We start from the raw sequence: 21,860 nt of genomic DNA, 5'->3' as shown, positions 1-21,860 counted from the left end.
AAGACTTGCCACCCGCGAGGGAAGGCGGTGGACCGGCAAATGAAAGAATGCGTTGGGTTCGTCCTAAATCCGAGCTGAACACGGCGTTTTCCGCTTCCCTCCCTCCATCCCCTCCGCGTGTGGCGTCACCGCACCCCGGGGGCTGGCGAGCGCACCCCGGCCCTTTTCTTAGGGCAGAGTCACTCAGGGCCGCTTCAGGTCAGTAGGGAAAAGGGACCTAGTTCAAGTACACTTGAAACACACGGGTTCGATCACCACTGTGATACCCGCCTCCGGGTGGGGTTCCGGACTCACTCTCCTGAGGTGACGGTGATCAGGGAGGTATCCTTGAGGAAGAGACAGCAAAGGGTAGTTAGACCTGGGTTTGAAAGATCTTTTTATGGCGGTGGGGAGAGCCTGTTGGGACCTGGGTGATGGAGGAAGTGGGGAGACTGGGACAGAGGCTCTTAACTGGGCAAGCGATGATGTCATCCTGAGTTCGGACGATGGCACTGGGGACAGAGGACAGTAGGCAGGAGGCATCCGGGAGGTAAAAGCAACAGGACACGGCCATGGGGTGGACGTACAGGGAGAAGGAAGGGTCAAGGGTGGGGCCGGGTTTGTGTCTCGTGGGGCTCCATGGACGGTGGGTGACGGAGGGAAATTAGGAAAAAGATTAAGAAAAAGATTAGGTTTCAGGCAGGGTTCAGGGTGCAGGGGGTGTAGATCAGGCGCTCAAGTTCAAGGGCACCAGGCGGGCTCATTGGGTTAGGCATCCGATTCTTGATCTCGGCTCAGGTCATGACCTCATGGTTCATGCGACCGAGCCTGGCATCGGGCTCTGTGCATGGAGCTTGCTTGGGATTCTCTCTCTCTGTCTCTCTGTCTCTCTCTCTTTCCCTCTGCCCCCCCCTCACCCCTGCCTGCTCGCTCGCTCTCGGTCTCTCAAAATAAATAGACATTAAAAAAAAAAAAGGAGTTCAAGTTTGGATCACTTGAGTTTGAAGCGCCCCTGGGGCAGCCAAGTAGAGACGCCAAACATGGGTCTGGAGGTGAGGGCGACGGTTCAGTTTACAGATGGACGTCAGCGGAGGCCACGGGCTTGGGGGAGACCGTGGCCAGCCTAACGGCCAAGTGCAGAACAAGGAGAAACATCTAAAGAAGCAGCATTGGAGCTGGGGGTCCTCGGTGTCAGGGAGCCGAGGGGAGGTGCGTGCTCTCAGGAAGGAGTGGTCTAGGACCACGTGCTGCAGAGGGGCCGAGCGAGAGACAGAGACCTCCTTGGTTTTCGTACTCGGGGGTCCCAGCTGACCTTGGCCAGGCTGTTTGTGCGGCTCGAGGCGGGGCGGGGGGGGTGGGCCTTGAAGCCGGGCTGGCCAGGAGGGTGGGGAAATGCAGCCGTCCCGTCCCTGCTTGGACTTCTGTGTTGCCGGCTACTGGTAGAGCACACAAACACAATTCACAGTTGTACAAGAATACAATTCGCGCGGCGATTTCCCAGCTGGCGTGGAAATGAGCACGTGAGGACCACCCACCCACCCCCGGCACTGATCTGCCTGTATTCCCGCAAAAGCCCAGCAGGCAGAGGCCGTGAACAGAGCCCCCCACTTTTCACATCCGTGCAGCGACGTTTGCTATACTCTGACACCCCAGATCCCTCTTTTTTTTTTTTGGTCTGATCTAGCATTTCCTGGTACTCAAAAAGCATTACTTGGAAAAGACAAAACTGGTAAATTGATTTCATCAACATGAGAAAGCACGGCTTATGAAAAGGCACTGTTAAAAACCACTAAAAGACAAACTGGAGGTTGGGGGAAAACGTTACCTGTATCTTTACTGGAACGAGCTTCTATCCAGAACACATAAAGAACTGTTAAAACTCAAAACTAAGAAGATCTATAACCCAGTTAGGCGATGAGCAAAAGATTGAAACAGACATTTCACACGAGAAGGTATCCAAATGGCCAACAGGCTGATACCCCAGGAGCCCTTTGCCTCAAAGCCTTCACACTGGCCCGTCACTGCACCTAAGTGTTTTCCTTCAGACACCTGCATGGCTCCCCACTCACGGTCTTGCAGGGGGGCCCGGTTGCTTCCTGCTGCTCTCGCTGGCACACCACGCGCGTTTCCTCCTCCTCTTTCCCGCTGCCTGTCCTGAGGACAGCATGGCTGTGTTCCGTCTGGGAGGTGTGGCCGTCAGCCTCCTGGTGGACACACCCCCACGCGGTTTCCTCCTACAACGAAGAGGGCGGCCCATGACACCAATGCTGCGGACATGTCCGAGTGACTTCCGAGACTTAGAAGACGCTGCAGCTGCCGCCTGGCTCTTACTCCGGGGGAGTAAGACAGCTGACCAGCTGCCACCCTGGGAGGGTGCTCAGGGAGCCCCGCAGAGATCCACGTGGCGAGGGATGGGGACCCCACCCACACGCAGCGCTAACTTGCCAGGCGCGTGAGCAAGCTGCCTTGGGAACACCCTCTGGTCTCAGGGAATCCGTCAGACGATGCAGCACTGACCGACCCTGACCCAGACCTGAATTCTTGACCCGTAGAAACCAGTGAAACCATAAAGGCTTCCTGTATCCGGCTGTTAGGGTCGGGGCTGATTACTCACGCAGCGACCAATAACTAGTAGAGGTTGGAGGGAACAATTTGGCTTGGGATCTAAGCCACGTTCTGCTGCTTAGAGAGCACACATTTTGACTCCCCCCCATTTATAAAGGTAGACTTATTGCATTTATTCCTGTAGGTGCTGAACCTGTAGAGAGGGCAGCAAGGAGGGAGCGAGGGGGGAGATGAGGCGGGAGCAGGCCAGAGTTATAGGTAGGGGAACTTTGGAGACAGAAATGCTGGAAAGATAATTTTTACAAACCTTGAAGAAATCCTATGTGACGTGACCCACATTTCTGACTCCACCCAAGGAACTGTCAGCAAAAATACACGTTGCTGTTTTAAACTCTCAGGTCAGGTGTGTGGGGCGTCTAGGCACGTGAACCTTGCACGCAGATGAGGGGCTGAAGCGTGATCAGGTCATTTCCCCAAAGTTCACACCAAAAGTCAGTGGCGGAGCTGCTGACCGACCGGGTAGTTCTGGAACTACACACCCTCAAGCCTACCCAGCAGAAAGAGAGCGAGAGGAACGCAGATCCCCCGACAGGACGAAGCTTTGCTATGGACCCGTCTTTGAGGGCCAGGCTCACAGGACCCTTCTCCGCCTTCCCTGTGTGGTTCCCACCAGATCCAGAACGGAAGGGTCTGGAACTAAGTGCTTCAGGACCAACTCTTAAAGCCTTATTTACTCTTAAAGCATCCTTGAGCCCCCCCCTCCCCCCCCCCCCCCCCCCCCAGGGGAAGAAAAGTGAGGAAAAGCCCACAGATAAAGACCTGGCCGTCCTCAAACAGCATTTGGGAGAGCTGTCTGCAGCTCAGACAGACAGACAGACAGCTCAGGCTGCCTGCACCAGCCGGCAGCCCCTGGCCGGGCACGGGCACAGCCCCTCCAACGCGCATGAGGAAAGAGAAGTGTGTGGGCTATTACTGCGAGCAGATTCGGCAGAGACAGTGCGAGGGAGGGAGGCCTAAATCATTTTACCAGGGGCAGCGCGCCGCTGGGGCGGGCTCGGCCATGTTGTGAGCAGATCACAGCAAGAGAACTTTTATTTCCTGCCATGTGTGAGGCGGGGAGCGGGCGATTCCGGGGGTGGGGCGGGAGCAGGGGGCAAGCTCAGCCGCCTCGGGCTCTGGCACCCGAGGCCGGGGCTCTTCGTCATTCACCCCAACCAGCAGGAAATGGCGCTTGAGCAAAAAACGCCAAACACACTGCTCGATAATCAGTTAAAAGATAAATCTCACAAAACAAACAACCGAGACGCTGGCTGGCGGTTCCAAATCCTTTCTCCAAGAGAGCAAAAACAAAGAAAATTCCTAAGTTACAAACAGGAGGGTCAGGCTTTCCGATTCCAGACCTTGCTTGGCATGTGTTAGGCAAAACCAAGAATAAGCAAGAAAATATGCTATTTGAATTGCATTCAAAATGTCTTTTACAAGTGAAGCAAATTACTTCTGCATGTTCTGGGGCTCTGCAGAGAACAAATAGTGTTCTGCCTTTAATGGGTAAAATTACACAATTTGCTTTTAACAGTAAACCAAAAGCCACGGTGGCTTCAGATAGCATCGCGCTGCCTCTACGCAACTCTACCGCCGCCGGGTTTCTGAGCGTTTTGGAGAGACGCGGTCGTCCCCACCGCGCAGCGGGAGGCGCCGGCGGGGACGCGGCCTGGCCCGTTCCTTTCCTGGAACGCGTCGCTTCTGCATGCACTCGCCTCTCTTCCTCCCGCACGGCTGGTTTCTGGGACCGGGTGGCTGTCGTATCTGCCCCGGTGGGCCTGGCGGGGAGCAGTGTGGTCCCGAGTTTACCGATTTGTGACCAGGCCCCCGGGGGCCCCGCCCCCTGAAGCTAGATGCCAGCCGCCCGGGGCGCCTCTGCGGCGACGGCTGCCGCGGCCCGGGCCGGCGGGGCGCCCCCAGGGCGCACCTTGGCGTCCGAGCGTCCCGAGGGCGCGCGCGCGGGAGGCCAGCCCCGGGACGGAGCGGCGGCCCCTGGTGCCGGCCCCCCGCTTCCCGCGCGCCCCGCCCGCCGCGGGCGCGTCCCTCCGGCAGGGGGCGCCGGCGCCGGCCCTGCTCTGCCCATCGGGGCGGGCGAGCCGGGGACCCTGCCTCCTGCGCGCCCGCGGTCCGCCCCCCGCGCTCGTCCCGGCGGCCGGCGGGACGCCCAGCCCGCGCCCCGGAGCCTCGCAGCCAGCCCGCGCCGCGCCGGGAGCCGAGAGGCGCACTCGGGCCGGGACGTGAGAGAGACGAGGAGTTCCTCGAAAGGGACCGACTCGCGCCGCGCGCGGGAGGAAGGGCAGCGGACGCGCGGCCCACAGGGGTGGTGGCGCCCGGCCCCCCCGCGCCCCGCCGGCCCCCCGCGCCCCGGCCCCCTCGGCCCGCGGCATGGCCCGGGGCTCCGCGCTGCCGCCACTGTGCGCCCCAGCCGTCTGGGTGGCCGCCGCGCTCCTGCTCTGCGTGCCCCGGACCTCAGGTAGGACCCGCCGCCCCGCGCCCGCCCCGGCGCGCCCCCTCGGTGCTCCCGGGTCTGCGCCTCCGAGCCTGTGCCGCCCCGGGCCGCCCTCCCGAGCCAGGGGCGCCGCCTAGGGTCCCTCCGCGCCCGGCCCGCCTCGGCCCCGCGCCCCGCCGCCGGGGGCTGCTTCCAGGGAGGCGCGCTCAGGGGACGGCCAAGTGTTTCCAGAGGCCGGGCGCGCGGGCAGGCGGAGCCGGCGGGGAAGCCCCCGGCCGGGGGTCTGCGAGGGTCGTGAGTGTGAATGCGGCCCGGGCCTGGGTCCGCAGACCTGTCTCTGGTTCTCAGGATCTCGTCTCGGACCCGGCCCTCCCGGGTTTCCCCTGCAGGGCTCCCCAGCCCCCGCTCCCCCGCTGAGCCCGAGCCCCCCCAAGCGGGGCCGGCGCCGCAATCGGGCGGGGCCCGGGGGAGGGGGCTCCCGACCCCGCCGCCCGGTCGAAGAGGACTTTGGCTTCCCTTTTGTTGGCCCCGAAACCCCCCTCCTCGGCTCCCGGGAGGTAGCCGAGTGGCGTTTCCTGCTTGGGGTCGGGGGTCGCCGGGCGGCCTTTCGGCTGCTGGGGCGGCGCCCCGAGACCCGGGACCAGGCACGCGGCTGGAGGGTCGGGCCCAGGTTCCTGGTGGCGTTTTCCTGGAGGGGCACACGTTGCCCCCGGAGGGGGGGGGGGCGGGGGCGCTGCGCGGGTTTGTCTGCGCGGGTCCCGGGGCGCGTAGGAACTGCCGCGGTGCGGAGGGAGCCGGGGGGCACCCCCCCGGGGAGCCCAAGGAGGCGGCGCTCGCCCACGCCGTCCGGACCCCCCGGCACCTCCGGCCTGCGCGCGGCGGCCGAATTCCGGGCACCCTGCCGGGGTGGGGGAGGGCGGCGGTGCCTCCTGGCGGGAGGCTTGGAGGCCGAGGAGGTTCGCTTCCAGCCCCAGAAATGTGTGAGCCGCTCCCTTACTCGTAAGAGGGATTCGGTGTCGCCCGCCTCTTGCACCGTGCACCACTCCGCGTATTCCTGCGGGCAGGTGAGAGCTAAGGGACTGTCGCGCAAGGGGGCTCAGCTCTTCCCGCGTCTTGCTGCCAGCTGCCCGCTCCGGGGACCTGTCTGCAGAACAGGCAATGCTGGGCAGCCTTTCTGGGGGTCGTCTGGGTTTAAGCAGACGCTGATTACGTCAGACATTTCTGGTTACTGGATTTGGGCAGGGGGGTTTGCATTCCGTCACTGTCCCTCAAAGCATAAACCGCCCCGGGTGCACGGTGCGGTGGTGAGTAAAGTATATTCGAAGTCGGTCTGGGCGATTCGCACAACATCCCTGTGGATTTCTGCAGCCCTCCTCCCCGCAGGAGTCCCTCTCCCCTTTAAGAGTCGGGCGACCCGTTTGCTGCGCTGTTGGGAGGGGGGCGGGAGGGGCTTAAAGCCGAGCCTGGACGCGCGGTGGCGCAGCGCTGGCGCGGTGGGCGCGCGGGGGTCACTTGTCCTGCACGACTTCGCTGGGCCGACCTGCGGCTGCGGCCTGTGCGGAGGGTGGAGTGGGGTGGCGTGGGAGCTGGGAGCTTCCAGGGAGGGTGACCCGTCTGTTGCTCAGATCGGCCCTTGGAACGACAACAAGAAAGTTGCTCGCGTTTTTTAGCGCAGTAGTTTAAACATTGCTGTCCTTTCCAGTCGACTTTCAGACCGTCTCTGAGGAAGAAAGCAGTCCTGTGTCATTCTGCTTAACTTTTGAACCCTGTGTGGAGGTAACTTTCTTCTTCCAGGGAACTAGTAATCTCTGTACAGGGAGGGAGTAGGAAAGCTGTTCCTCCCTCTCCTTCTCCTTCTGGGAGTCAAATATGAGCATTCGTACTCCAAATATGAATACACTTTAGTGATTACAGGAGATTTGGGTGTTTGGAGTCCTTTCTGCTATGAAGAGGAATCCTTGTAATTTGGGTGTATTTTATACACAAATCATGTTACTATGGAAAAACTTGGAAAGGTTATTGTGGGAGGATTTATAAGTTCTTCGTCTGCGTTTTTCTAGAAGGCTCTGTTTCCTAAGGAGACAAACACCTGATGGACTGTGTAGGATCGACTGGGAGGGACAGTTTGGGGGCTCTCCTTTCCCCCATTTTGATAGTGCAGCGTTGATTTCTGGCCTCGGATCCCTGGAGAGATGCGATCCCTGGAGAGATGGTCGTAATAAATGATCGCAGTCCGTTTGGAAGGAAGCAAGTGAACACATCTTGAGTAAGAAGACTTTGGAAAAAGAAAAGTTTTCCTGTGTATAGTAAGGCAACATGTTTTTCTTATTATGGCTGAATACTGAGCAAAGACGCACACATTTGAAATGTTTCGATATTGAATAGTGAGTTTAACCCTGGTGTCTGCTAAATCCTGAAGGCTACCCGGGCTACCCTGAGACCCGCGACACCACCGATCCTGAGGGGCGTCCCACTGTAAGCTGTTGTCCTGAAGTGTTCCCAGAAATGGCGTTGGGTGCCCATGGGGGCTCCAGTCCACGAGGCTGAATTTTCAATTAGTCAAGTAAGTCACAGTTAGAAAACGGACCAGAATTTTGCGCTTAGTGTTTTGGGTTCAAAAACAAAAACCAAAAAACAAACCAAACCCCCCCCCCCCGGATTTAAAAACGTGCTTACTGGGATAGTTTTGGGGGACAGTGATTTGCAGATTGAGGAGGCAGTGTGAAAAACCTTTCTGTCTTTATTGTTCACCCTTTTTCCTGTTGTCGGTCAAAGCACAGCCTTCCTTGGTGTTTGTATGTTACTCTCCTCTGATGGAGTGATTTGCAGTGAGTTACTCACTTCCCGTTGAAGGTTTAGTCTTGGTTTAACCTCAGACGTTTAAGCCTGGCAGAGCCTGGGTTTAACACGACTTTTTCCTTTGGAATCTTTTCCGGAGCCATCAGTGGGCTAGAAATGTGGTGGGGCCACAGGCCTTCTGACAGGTAGGGAAGATGAATCCTCTGCGGGGGGGATTTCTGAGGCCAGTTATCAGCTGGAGAGGTGGCTGGTCTTTCAAATGCATTCCTGGGGAGGGCAGGAGGTGGAAAGTTATTATCATTGAAATGGCAGCTGGGTGTGAAGGGCTTGGTTTCCCTGATCTGCAGAAGCCTGGCCAGTCTGATGAAGCACAGGAAATTTGTATACTCTGTATCTCGTTTCCCTGGGAGGGTGCTAATTCTGTAATTCCAAGTTGGAGTCCAGGGAAAGAGCGGGGCCGCTGCGAGTGTTCTCCCCACCCAGGGTTTATAACCATCTTCTGAAGCTTTCGTTGATGTCGGAGGCCTTTTGGTGTTTATTTGGTCCATTCCCTGGGAACCTGAAAGCAGATCCCAAGGTGTCCGCCCCGCCCCGCCGCCATGCGGTCACCATGTGGCAAAGGGCCGGGAAAGGGAAGCTTCCAGTTTGCCCTGCTGTGCCCTACAGGGGGCGGGGGGGGGGGGGGCTCCTTCAGGGCTGTGACTCCATTCTGGTAAAGAAGGCTATCATTAAGATACTTCCTTCTTGGGGGACCCTGTGGTGACTGCCAGGTGACCTCCATGAATGTCATGCACGAAAGCTTTCAAAGGAAAGGGGGGCTTTGCTTTACGGAGGAACGTTGCTGGGTAAGTCCGGATTTTGCATGGCCAGTAGCAATTTCACGAGAGGACGATTGGGGTCAAAAGGACGGTTGTCGAAAACATCGCTTTGCGGTGACCCTTTGGGTGCTTTGGTTCTGTGCTGTTTGCTGCAGGGAGTTTGATGTGTAGGGAGGGCTTCCTGAGTTTGCAAGTGAAAATCCTGCAGCCACAGGCGCTCCTGCTGCTTAATTAGGGTCACAACCAGCGGGGGTTCGGTACCGGCCTCTTTAGAGTCTGTATGTATTTGCTTCTGTGGGGGAGCTCGCCAGGTTGGAAAGATGGTCATAAATCATATCTGGGGTGTGATGTTTCAAAATCCTATGAACGGGGTGGCCAAGGAATTGTCGAACAATGCTGGGAATTTTCTGAAAGCTTCCAAAATTAGGGAATTGTGTTGGTGTGTGGTTTGCCCCATTTTGGGAATCTCTCTCTTTTTTTTTTTTTTGAGTTCTATATGGAAAGAACCCCCCCCCCCCAAAAAAAAAATCAAAAGCCAAAGGGAAGGAAATAATTACAGAAAAATTTAGCCTAATTAGGCTAAGTGGCTTGTCCTCCAGAAAGTCTCAGGTTCCAGTGGGAGCTGGTGTGTGTGTCTTTAATTGTCGGAGTAAGCCCCAGGAGGTACTCTGTCACTATTGAGATGTTATCTGGGGAGAATGTGGCGGCTTCTTCAAGTCCTGGGGGAGTGGGGGAGGGTTTCCCAAGTCTCCAGAGCTCCCAGCCTCCTGGTTTCCACGGCCCCGCGCCCTCCTGGACGGCTGGGTGGGGCACCGCGTGGTTCAGTATAGGAAACCCTCACCACAGACGGGAGCTGTGCGGGACGGGAGCCACGGGGTACGTCCACGGGGTCCGTGGAGCTGTTGCGGTTACAGCGAAGCGAAAGACTCCGTTCCTCACCGCACTGGCTGCATTTCCCGGGCTGGCACCCACAGGACATTTTCATCACTGCAGGAAGCTGTCTCGGCCACCGCCCGAGGGGCTGCCCGTCCCTCCTCTTTGTCCAGGGGCTGTGTGTTTGTCACGTGCTCCAGGAGCATGTGGGAGAGCCCAGAGCCAGGAGGGGCTTCCCCCGTGTTTGCTTACATTTTGCCTGTTGGCCGTGGGGGGTCGGAAGGGCAGACCGGGACAGGATGGGCCCTGCTCTGTGCCCTCCTGCCCCGAGGGCGCCCGGCGGGTGGGTGAGGACCAAGGCAGGGAGCCTCCCAGGGCATCGGCTAGACAGAATTACGTGAGCGCGCGCGCGCGTGTGTGTGTGTGTGTGTGTGTGTGTGTGTGTGTGTGTTGGGGAGGGGTGTCGCCGCAGTTTCCGAGCCACGAAGAGCACAGAGGACGGGGGCGGCGACGACTGTTCATGTGGGATCGATCTTGCAGTGGGAGATCTCGAAGAGGGGAAGAGAAACGCGTGTCCCCTGAGGAGCGAGCGTGCACGGTGCAGATTCCCCTGCGCACAGGGGAAGGGCCGAGGACGCCTTCCCGCCTACCTGGTAGTCCCCGCCCCCTGCACCATGCCTGGCACACTGGGAGGTGCAGAAGCCGTCTCCCGCAGGGAGGGCCACTTGTAGGGGGCAGGACGAGGGAGGGGGGGAGACTCAGAGTCCAGACTGACAGAATCGGCGAGATTTGGCAAAGGGACCCCCGAAGGGAGCAGAAGACGTGTGGTCACCCCCAAAGGTGGGCAGCCCTGGCGGAGGTCTCTCTAACCCCAGATCGCACGGCAGCCCTGGGGGGCCGGAGGAGGGAGGGGGCCGGAGGACGAGGGGGCCGGAGGAGGGAGCAGCCAGAGTGCCTTCCACGCAGCAGGGGAAATCACACGGGGTCAAGCGTGAGGGTCTCCGCTCACAGACGTGTTCAGGACGTTGGGAGGGGTGAGTGGGGCAAGGGGTGGGATGCTGCAGCCGGGTCTTAGGGGTAATTTGGCAGCCGCTGGGGGGGTTGAGGGGGTCGTGTTTGTACCCAAGAAAGGAGGTGCGTGAAAACTCAAGGGGTTGGGGCGCCTGGGTGGCTCAGTCGGTGAAGCGTCCGACTTCCGCTCAGGTCATGATCTCCCGGTTCCTGAGTTCGAGCCCCGCGTCGGGCTCTGTGCTGACAGCTCGGAGCCTGGAGCCTGCTTCGGATTCTGTCTCTTTCTCTCTCTCCCTCTCTCTCTCTCTCTCTCTCTCTCTCTGCCTCTCCCCTGTTCCAGCATGCTCGCTTTCTCTCTCAAAAATAAATAAACTTAAGGAAAAAAACTCGAGGTGTGCTTGGTGTTGGAGTCTTTGGGGGACTTCCAGGAAAGGGTCTTTCTCTGGTCCTTTTCTCTGGGTAAGGAGCTTCCTGGGGGCAAACTGAGGCAGAAGAAAAGTCCAGTCGTCCCTTAGGGGTCTGGAGGAGGGTTGCACTCAGCATTTTGGCTCCGGGCAGACAACGGGCATCGGACAGGAGAATGAGTGGGATTTGGGGTACGGCAAGGAGGAGTTCGGTGTGGACGCTCGAGCTCCATCTGGAAAGTGAGCAGCCCACGGATGGGTGGCCTGAGGGGCGTGGGGACAGAGAGGGGGCTATAGGCTGGAGAAAGCTTTCGGGCGCAGCCCCCGCGTCACACGTGGTGCGGAATCGACCCAGTAGCCCTCCCACGGGATGCTGTGTGTTGGAAATGGGGGGTTTTCTTCTACATAGTGAAATGACCCCCAGTCACCATATCTGGTTACACCCATAGTCTGGGTGTAACATTGGATACGACTCCAGAGCAGTGTGCAACAGTGAAAAATTGAGCGTGATAAGTCTGCAGGAGGAGCCGGTGACAAGTGGGGGGGTGCTCTGTGTAACGAGCGTGCGGGGTACAGGCTCTGGCTAGTTGTACATCTGCTTGGTTTTACAAACAAACAAACAAACAAACAAACAAACAAAAAGGACCCAGGCTCCAAGCTGTCAGCACAGAGCCCGACGCGGGGCTTGAACTCCTGAACTGCGAGATCACGACCTAAGCCGAAGTTGGACATTGAGCCACCCAGGCAGCCAAGAGATTTTTTTTTTTTTTTAATTAATATAAAATAAGCACAAAGTAGAGCCTTTTAACCACTCTTAATGGTGTAGTTTGGTGGCAGGAAGCACATTCACACTGTTGTGTCCCCATCCCCACTGTCCATCTCCAGAACTTTTCCTCTCCCCAAACTGAAACGGTCCCCGTTAAACACTGGCTCCTGACTCCCCCTTCTTCCAGCCCCCGGCACCCACCGTTACACTTTCTGTCTCTCTGAAGGTCACTACTGTAGGGACCTCAAATAAATGGGATTATACAGTCTTTGTCTTTTTGTAACGGGTTTCTTTCACTTTGCGTAGGGCTTTCAAAGTTCATTCACATTGTAGCATCATGTTTCAGTACCTCATGTCTTTTTAAGGCTGAATAATTTTTTTAAAATTCCATAATTTTTTTTAGTTGTTGAGACAGAGAGAGAGAGAGAAAGGGAGAGGGCGTGCATGAGTGGGGGAGGGACAGAGAAAGAGGGAGAGAGAATCCCAAGCAGGCTCTGCACCGCCAGTGAGGAGCTCGACATGGGGTTCGATCCAAAGACCCTGAGATCGTGACCTGAGCCAAAACCAAGAGTCAGATGGCCAACGAACTGAGCCACCCTGGGCACCCTGGGGCACCCTGGACATCTTGACAAGTCTTTGAATCCACAAACAAGGGATGTCTTTCCATTTATTTAGATCTTCTTTAATTTCTCTCAGTAATGTTTTGTAGTTTTCAGTGAACAAGTCTTTTTTTTTTTTAAAGAGTTTATTTTTAAGTAGTTTCTGTACCCAACGTGGGGCTCGAACTCACAACCCCAAGATGATGAATCCCACGCTCCACTGACTGAGCCAGCCAGGTGCCCCTCAGTGTACAACTCTTTGACCCACTTGGTTAGGTATGTTTCCAAGTATTTTATTCTTTTTGGTGCTGTGGTTCATGGAAATATTTTCTTAATTTCCTTTAAAGATTGTTCTTAGTTACTGTGTAGAAATGCAACCGATTTTCGCCTGTTAATTTTGTGTCCTGTGAGTTTGCTGAATTCATTTAGTTGCTCAAATAGAATTTTTCTGGATCTGTATGCAAAGTCATGCCATTTGTGAACAGAGATAAGTTTACTTCTTTCCGATTTTGGATGCCTTTTATTTCTTTTTTTTTGTTTTTGCTTAATTGCTTGATCTAGAACTTCCAATACTGTGTTTAATAGAAGTGGTGAAATCAGACACTCTTGTTTTGTTCCTGATCCTAGAGCAAAAGTTTTCTGTTTTTCACTATTCAGTATGATATTAGGATTTTCATGTATTTTCAGCATGACCTGAACCAAAACCAAGAGTCTGATGCTCAACTGACTGAGCCGCCCAGGAGCCCCCACGGTAGTTTCTTTCTCTTCCTAGTTTATTCCCATATATTTTTGTGTAGTTTTGACTTTGGAGCATGTTAATGTACTAATGCTCAAGAAATAAAACTGAATCACTAAAGATGGCAGGAAACTAAAACTGAATGTAACCAAGTAAAGAAACCCAAGTATATTGCAAATGAATAACGTAACTACGCTAATAAGGAGCCAGGAGACCTAGATCAGGTGACTGTGGTCCCAGTACTCTATGTATCCTCCGTGTAGATTAAAAACAGACAAAACAAATGGCAACAAATCTTGCATTCTTAGGTTCATTTTTCACAGTGAGATCTAATCTAAAACTGTGAACTGCGTATGAAATCAGACATCCTTGTACGAAGTGTGTTGATAGTGTTGTAGGCAAGGTTCCTACTGTGGAAGGAGGGGCAGGCAAATAAGGAAGGGAGGGAGGGAGGGAGGGAGACAAGGAAGAACCCAGAGGGGTTGGATTGGAATTGGAGAAACTGGTATAAGTCACGATTTCGTGTATTCACAGACACAACAACCCTCCCCCACGACACACACACAAAATAGTGAGTGTTAAGATTATGAAATCCTAACTAGTAAAACATGTATTTTCCTATAGGTAACAGTTATGTCCTGGCACCTCATTAGCAATGAGCACTCTCCTTTTGCGGGTCTTGGTTGCTAGATTCTGTTGCACATTGAAGGAACTAGGAATACTTTAGAGAAATGACTGATTCCAGTGGGGCCGGGATGGGGAGAAATACAAGATAAGCCGGGAGCGGGGAGCGAGTTCTCGCGATACAAAGTAAACAATCAGACATAATGGGGACATACCAAACATGCAGGTGACAACTTGAAGGAGTACAGGTGGTCAAATCTGGGACAAAGTTAAGCCTCAGACGAAGGTGGATGTTCCATGGAACAAAATAGCAATCTGTGACTCAACGCTGAAGATAAGTAAATAAGCAACTGAATACGAGTGTTAGGGCCCCGGGGCCTCCTGACAGAGGAGCACAAACAAGGTGACTTAGAAGATGGAGATGTGGGGCGCCTGGGTGGCTCAGTCGGTTAAGCGGCCGACTTCGGCTCGGGTCATGATCTCGCGGTCCGTGAGTTTGAGCCCCGCGTCGGGCTCTGTGCTGACAGCTCAGAGCCTGGAGCCTGTTTCGGATTCTGTGTCTCCCTCTCTCTGACCCTCCCCCGTTCATGCTCTGTCTCTCTTGGTCTCAAAAATAAATAAATGTTAAAAAAAAAAAAAAAAAAAAAGATGGAGATGTCCATAGAAAATGAAGAGGTCAAGGTCAGCAGCCCGGCCTCCCTCCGGAGTCTCTGAAGGAGGATCCTGTTTTGTCTCTTCTAGCTCCCGGTGGCTCCCGGGGTCCCTTGTCTCGTGGCCGCATCAGCTTGCTCTTTTTTCCACTTTCACGTGGCCGCCTTTCCTTTGTGACTGTGTGTGTCCCTTCGTCTTCCTGTGAGGACACCTGTCGTTGGGTTTAGGCCTGCTTTAAATCCAGGATGATTTTGTCTCGGGATCCTGCACTCGTTACTTCTGCAAAGACTGCTTCTCGATAGGGTCACATTTGAAGTTCTAGGAGGATATGAATTTTGGGGACACTATTTAACCCACTGTGTTACATAAATAAGTGGAAGGGATGGGGGAAGAGAGGGCACTTCCTTACAGCAAAACGCCAACTCATACGTGTGCGGTGAGTAGGAAGAATCACTCTTGGCCACAGGAACTGTAGAGATGAGTGCTGAATCTAATTAAAAGAGGCCATGCGTGGGGCGCCTGGGTGGCTCAGGCCGTTAAGCGTCCGACTCAGGCTCAGGTCACGATCTCGCGGTTCGTGGGTTCGAGCCCCGCGTCGGGCTCTGTGCTGACAGCTCGGAGCCTGGAGCCCGCTTCGGGTTCTGTGTCTCCCTCTCTCTCTGCCCCTCCTCCTCCCATAAAATAAATGAACATTTAAGAAAATGTTTTAGAAAAGAAGCCATGCTTCGTGGGGAGCAGGAAATGTTGGTGGGAAAAATTATTTCCCCCCAGAGCCCTCACTTGCAAGGGGACAGTTAGTGACAAGACCGGAGACATGGGATGTCACCCCGACTGGGTGATCAAGGCTCACGCCACCAGGGCGGGCAGAGAGACATCACCCTTCTGCGAAGGGCATCCCTGGGGTTGCATCTGAGCTTGGGGTTGCAAAAGCTGAGTGTGATGGTGATGCAAACCAGCAAGCCCAGCTGGAGGGGCACTTTATGAAAGACTTGGCTTTGCGTAGAAAAGGTCAGTGTCGTGAAGGACGAAAACGGCTGCGGGACGGGTCCAGCTTGAAGGAGACTCCAGGAAAGGACAGTGAATGCAGAGTGAGTCCATACGGGTCCGTGCTACAGCAAAAACACGCCGACGTGGCTGTCGTTGGAATGTGGGGTAAGTTATTCAAAAGCATTGTCAAAGTTCACTTTCCTGAGTTTGTTCATTGTATGAAGGTTATGGAAGAGAACGTGCGGGCTTTCAGGAAGCGTATGCTGTGTGTTCCGGGATAAAGGACGTGGTGTCCACAATCGGAATAAAAACACGGTGTGTGCAGAGGATAATGGACACTTGGGTGAAATGGATCTGGTCACGAGCGTGGGGTGGGGGGGGGGGAGCTTTGTGCGTGAATCTCGCAACATTTCTGGAAATTTTGAAACAGTTTACAAATAGAGAACTGAACGGGTCCAGTGATACACACGTGAGACGGCAGCCAGTGTCTCTTAGAAGAAAGACACGATCGGTTGTGTTTTATTGGAAATGGTGTCAGACCTCACACAGGGCTGGGGAGGGGTGGGACTCACATGTTTTTGACCCCGTTTCTTCGACTAGATTGAAAGTCGCCAAGTCTTGTTTCTGGATTGCCAGCACTTCTAACGTGTTTTCCCTCAGTTTTTTTTTTTTTTTTTTTTAAGTTTATTTATTTTTGAGACAGAGACAGCGAGTGCGAGCAGGGAAGGGGCAGAGAGAGGGAGGGGGAGACCCAGAATCCCAAGCAGGCTCCAGGCTCTGAGCTATCAACACAGAGCCCAACACGGGGCTTGAACCCACGGACCGCGAGATCATGACCTGAGCCGAAGTCGGACGCTTCACCGACTGAGCCACCCAGGCGCCCCTTCCTTCACCTTTTTATTCTAGAAAACTTCAAACATCCGTGCAATTAGACTACCACAGTGAACGCCTATGTATTTTTCATGCAGCCTCAACAGTCACACGTTCTGTTAATTTTGTTTCATTTCCCCTAGCCCTCTTAATGGGTCCCGGACAGCCTTAATTTTGTTACCTGTAAATACTTCGGCATGAATGGTAAGAACTGTTTCCCACATAGTCTCAATACTGTTATCACAGGCAAGCGTTATCTGAGACCCGGGCCCTGCCCTGTTTTCCCGGCTCCCTGGAAAATGGCCTTTGATGCTTGCTGTGTTCATAGCTGGGTCCGGGTGCCGGTTAACTTTGCTGTTCACCATCCAGAGTGGCCTTCGGCCCGACCCGGGGTTCCTGGGGTTCCCGGGTCCGGGGTGGGGGGGGCTGTGGCTCTGAATTCCAGCAGGTCTAGGTGCTGTTCCGTGGTTCCCAGGCTGTGGGCACTCTGTGGAGAGGGGCCCCGCAGATTTGGGTCCTGGGGCAGAGGTGTGCGGGGGGCCCCCAGGAAGGCCCCATCGAGTCGGTCTGATCCTTCATTCCGGGTGTCTTTTGGATCGGTGCTCCTTGGCACCTCTGGGGGGAGTCCGTGCGGCGGGCATTTCTTCGCCCGTCTCAGAGGACCTGCCTCATCAGGCAGAGGTTATCAAGGTGTGGAAAGACAGGGAGGAGGGGGGCGTTATAGCTTTCAGGGCTGTACTGGCCCCTCCCCATTCTTTTCAGCAACATTGCAGAAAAAGACTCAAGTCTTGTGTTTCCTGCTGCAGAGGATTTGACGTCCGCTCTAAAATCCAGACTGCGGGATGGAGAGAACACGTTTACAACAAACAGGGCAGGGGCGCCTGGGGGGGCTCAGTCGGTTACGCGTCTGACTCTTGGTTTCGGCTCAGGTCATGGTCTCGAGGTTCGTGAGTTCGAGCCCCACCGAGCCTGCTTGGCATGGCTCCTGTTCGAGCATGGAGCCTGCTTGGGATTCTCTTTTTCCCTCTCTCTCTGCCCCTCCCCCACTCACTCTGTCTCTCTCTCTCTCTCAAAACAATAAATAAACTTAAGGGACGCCTGGGTGGCTTGGCTGGTTAAGCTTCCGACTTCGGCTCAGGTCACGATCTCACGGTCCGTGAGTTCGAGCCCCGAGTCGGTCTCTGTGCTGACAGCTCAGAGCCTGGAGCCTGTTTCGGATTCTGTGTCTCCCTCTCTCTCTGCCCCTCCCCCGTTCATGCTCTGTCTCTCTTGGTCTCAAAAATAAATAAACGTTAAAAAAAATTAAAAAAAACCCCAAAAAACAAAAAACGTACAGGGCAGATGAGGGGGTTTGTATCCAGACTGCGTAACTCATGAGATTGATGAGAAAATAAATGCCGTGGTGAAAAGGGAGCAGGCAGCAGGCTGTGTGTGGAACGGAACTAGCACAAGGCCCGACACTTAGGGAAGGCGTTTGGCTTTGGTCTCCTTAGGATGGAACACAGTGCACCTTAGAGGACGGTGACCCCGGTGTCGTCCTGGCTTAAGCCTGGGGTGGGTCACGAGGACTGTGCCAGTGGTGACGTGGGCAGTGTGGCTCTGTGCTGTGTCAGTGGCCACTTTGAGGGCGGTTCACACTGACTGTTAACATTCACAACACACAGGTTCTGTGGCTTGCCCCCCAAAAATACACGCGTGCCTGGGAGGCAGGCTGTTCGCTGCTGCCCCATTTCTAACGGCGAAACGTTGGGAATACCGACGTGTCTTTTTTTTTAAGTTTATTTATTTATTTTGAGAGAGAAAGAGGGAGAAAGAGGGAAGGAACGAGCAGGGGAAGGGCAGACAGAGATGTACGAACCCCACGTCCGCTCGTTCCCTGGGTTTTTAGACTCTCCACACGGGGCATCTCTTGGCTTCACAGATGTCCAGTCTACATCCCATTCTAAACGTTCATCATTTTCTAAATCATTTTTTTTTTTAATTTTTTTTTTTAACGTTTATTTATTTTTGAGACAGAGAGAGACAGAGCATGAACGGGGGAGGGTCAGAGAGAGAGGGAGACACAGAATCTGAAACAGGCTCCAGGCTCTGAGTGGTCAGCACAGAGCCCAACACGGGGCTCGAACTCACGGACCGCGAGATCATGACCTGAGCTGAAGTCAGACGTTTAACCAACTGAGCCACCCAGGCGCCCCTCTAAATCATTTTTTAAGTTTATTTATTTTGAGAGAGAGAGAGAGAGCACAAGCTGGAGAGAGAGAAAGAGATAGAATCCGAAGCAGCCTTCAGGCTCTGGACCCGACGCGGGGCTCGATCCCGTGAACCTCGAGATCGTGACCTGAGCTGAAATCAAGAGTCGGATGCTCAACCCACTGAGACACCCAAGCGCCCCAACATTTATCATTTTTAAAGCTGTCCCCCAAGGGGCGCCTGGGTGGCTCAGTCAGTTGAGCATCTGACTCTTGATTTCGGCTCAGGTCATGATCTCACAGTTTGTGGGTTCGAGCCCCATGTCGGGCTCTGTGCTGACGGCACGGGTCCTCCTTGGGATTCTCTCCCTCCATCTCTTTCTCTCTCTCTCTGTCCCTCAGCTTGCTTTCTCTCTCTCTTCCAATCTCAAAATAAATAAACATTAAAAAAAAAAAAAAGCTGTCCCCCAAACCCTCCATTGGGGGCTGCGTCCAGGTGGGCCTGTTCTGGGACCTCCAGGGCGGCCTGCTCCCTTTAATCCCAGAATCCCCAGAGCCGCTGAAATACTGGAACCTTGTGTAAAATGGCCACAGGAACCGGAGTTTTCTTGATATTTTGAAACCAAAGCAGAAAATGGGAAATCGGAAAGGATGCTGAGATGGAAATACAATTGGAGCCGTCTTTCAAAACCTAGTTTAAAATTCTTCTAGCTGTAGGCTGGAGGGTTGTTCCTCTCAAAGATTTTTCACAAAGAGAATACTGTGCTGTTACCGGATGAATTACGTTTCCCCCACGAAGAGGTGCATTAGAATCCCAACCCCCAGACTCGAGGATGTGACGTTATTTGGAGAGAGGGTTTTTGCAGGTGTGATCATGTGAAAACGAGGTCATTACGGTGGGTCCTAATCCAGTATGACTGGTGTCCTTATAAAAAGGGGAAACTAGGGCTCAGAGACAGACACCCGGAGGGAAGGTAATAGGAAGAGAAGACACAGGGAAAATCGGAAGAGAAAACCCAGCCCTGCCAGCCCCTGGGACTTGAGGCAGTAAATGTCTATCGAATAAGCTCTCCAGCTGGGGCTATTTGTTACTGCAGCCCAAGCTGACTCATACACTGCTAACAGACACCCCTTCTATCCGTGAGCCGTGGGACCCCAGGACTGGTCGGTATTGGGGTCAGGAGTTGGGGCACCCACACGACAGCGCCTGCCGTCAGGGAGCCTCTGGGTATCCGTGGCCAGACGGGGGCCAGCCACTTGGCACAGAGGACACGCCCGCTCTCCGGAAGAGCTCCATGTCACGTGCTTCCCCGCCCCCCCCCCACAGTGCTGTGGCCACCCTCTGTGCTTGTCCCCCCCACCTTCCTCCCGCTGCTTGCCTGGCTCTCGAGGGGGGGCTCCCAGAGCAGAGAGAGGCATCTGCGCACGCCCCCTTCCGCAGTGAGCCCTCGAAGTGCCAGGCGCCCGGCCCTTTGTGTCCCTGGGGGAGCCCCGGTAACAGCAGAAACAAACCCGCTGGAAGCAAACATCCTGGGCGCTGGGACCGCTCGGCTATCAGCGCCTGTGATTTATCTGGGCCTGGAAGCCTTTGAAGCCGGAGGCATCGGACTCCTTGAAGTCTGGCCCCCTGGGGGAGCCACAGAAGGCGCCAGAAGGAGAGGAAAGGGGCCAGGGGCCCTGGCCCAGCTCCGGGGTGCCTGCTCTCAGGGTCCCGGGAGGGCGGGTGAGGGAAGGAGCTCTCCGAGGGGCACTTCTCTGTTCCTCCCTCTGTCCTGTTCCCAAGCACAAGGCAGCAGGGAGTCCCCGGCGGAAAGAGGCCCTGATTACAAAGCTGGCTCGCGGTCTGTCAACGGGGGGAGGCCCCCTCTAGATTTTGGGGGGACCCTGGGCAGAACGCGAGTGCGCACGGCTACCAGCTCACCAGGGTCGGCTCCTTGGGGGGCTGGAGGGTGGGGAGCGCCTGGGGCCACGCAGAGAGGAGGGTTACATGCAGGGGTGTCCGCGTGCACCCCAGTGGCCGCTGGGCCTTCCAGCCGGGCGCCAGGCGGCTGTGAAGGAGCAGATGCCACAAGGAGACGCATAATCCCAGTGTAGCCGGATTGCGTCAGGAATGTAAGCACGGGATTCTTTTTCTTTTTTTTAATGTTTATTTATTTTAAGAGAGAGAGAGGATCCCAAGCAAGCTCCGCACTTGTCACCGCAGAGCCCGATGTGGGGCTCAAACCCTCGAACGTGAGATCGTGACCTGAGCTGGAATCAAGAGCCGACACTTAACCGACTGAGCCCCCAGGCGCCCCAAGCGGGTAATTCTTTCATCGCTAAGATTCGGATGATGGTTTTGACCTACACTCCATTCCTTTCACTGCTTGCGAAATGCAGTGTGTCCTTGTCATTTTATTTGGGAAAAAGGAACGCCAGCCGGTGGTTTCAAGAGGCAGAGCCCGGCCCCACTCCCTGTCCCGAGTGGAGGGTTTCCAGAGTTCAAATAAAATTCACTTACCTTTTGCCGCTGTTGTTCTGTGTGGCTACTCTAAACTTGGAGCCCTTCTCTCTCTCTCTCTCTCTCTCTCTCTCTCTCTCTGTAAAATAATAATAATTAAAAAAAAAGAAACAAGATAACCCAGCTTCTTCTACTTGACTGACTCATTTTAGACCACGGGGTCGAGAAGTCAAGCTGACACAAAACAAAACGAAACAAAACAAAACAAAACAAGACGAATGAAAACCAAGTGTGGGTACAAGTTGATCTGCTCCGGGTTGAGGTTTAAAATGCTCTTTATAATTGTCCCCCCCCCCCCTTGGGAATGGGGCCTGCCACGTGTTTGGGTGTGTGTGGGGGGGGGGGAGAGGGGGGTCCTCATGATGTTGAGGAAGCTTTGGCTTGGGCCCAGCCACCTATTCACAGCTGCAAGTATTTATTCGAAGAATCACGATGTGAAAACCCTCCCGAAACAGTACTGTAGGATTTTTCTGTCTTTTGTGCAGGCGGATGCTTCCGAGGGGCCTCTCTCGGCACCGGAGCATCATTTAGCTCTTTCTGGAAGGTTTAGATTTTGTATCAGGGTAACGCGTGTGTTACCTGACCAGGTAAAAGTCAAGAAAAACAAAACAAAAACAAAAAACCCTAGTAACAAATGCTGATGGCTTGGGGAAAATGAGACGCCCCTCTTCCTCCCCCTCCCCCTCCCCCCCCCCCCCCCCCCCCCAGTCCTGGATCCTCAGATAAATGTGGCCAACAGTCTCTGTGCTTCATTCCAAATATTTTCTGGGCACACGTGCTTGCCTGCCCATCTCCTTCATTTTACTTTCCAAAATTGTGGTAAAATTCACCTGACCTAAATTCAGCCATTTTATTTTGTTTTGTTTTTGTTTTTATTTTTATTTTTTAACGTTTACTTTTGAGACACACAGGGAGACAGAGTGCGAGCGGGGGAGGGGCAGAGCCAAGAGGGAGACGCAGAATCCGAAGCAGCTCCGTGCTCTGAGCTGTCAGCCCAG

General features: G+C 54.8%; 1 protein-coding gene across 1 annotated transcript in view; it reads left to right on the top strand.

The window, feature by feature from the left end:
- The first annotated feature begins 4,710 nt into the window (after positions 1 to 4,710).
- The window catches only part of ROR2 (receptor tyrosine kinase like orphan receptor 2), a 191,224-nt gene continuing 174,074 nt past the window's right edge, over positions 4,711 to 21,860 (top strand). Inside the window, exon 1 of the mRNA XM_053907744.1 lies at positions 4,711 to 5,059. Within this exon, the coding sequence (XP_053763719.1) occupies positions 4,972 to 5,059 (88 nt within the window). The 5' untranslated portion in view covers positions 4,711 to 4,971. The remainder of the gene's footprint in view (positions 5,060 to 21,860) is intronic.

This window comes from Panthera pardus, unplaced genomic scaffold (genome assembly GCF_024362965.1).
Source record: "Panthera pardus isolate Hobbes unplaced genomic scaffold, ASM2436296v1 HiC_scaffold_20, whole genome shotgun sequence".
In the NCBI taxonomy this organism is placed as follows: Eukaryota; Metazoa; Chordata; class Mammalia; order Carnivora; family Felidae; genus Panthera; species Panthera pardus.
The sequence above is the reverse complement of the archived record's forward strand: the minus strand, read 5'-3'. Positions and strand labels throughout refer to the sequence as shown.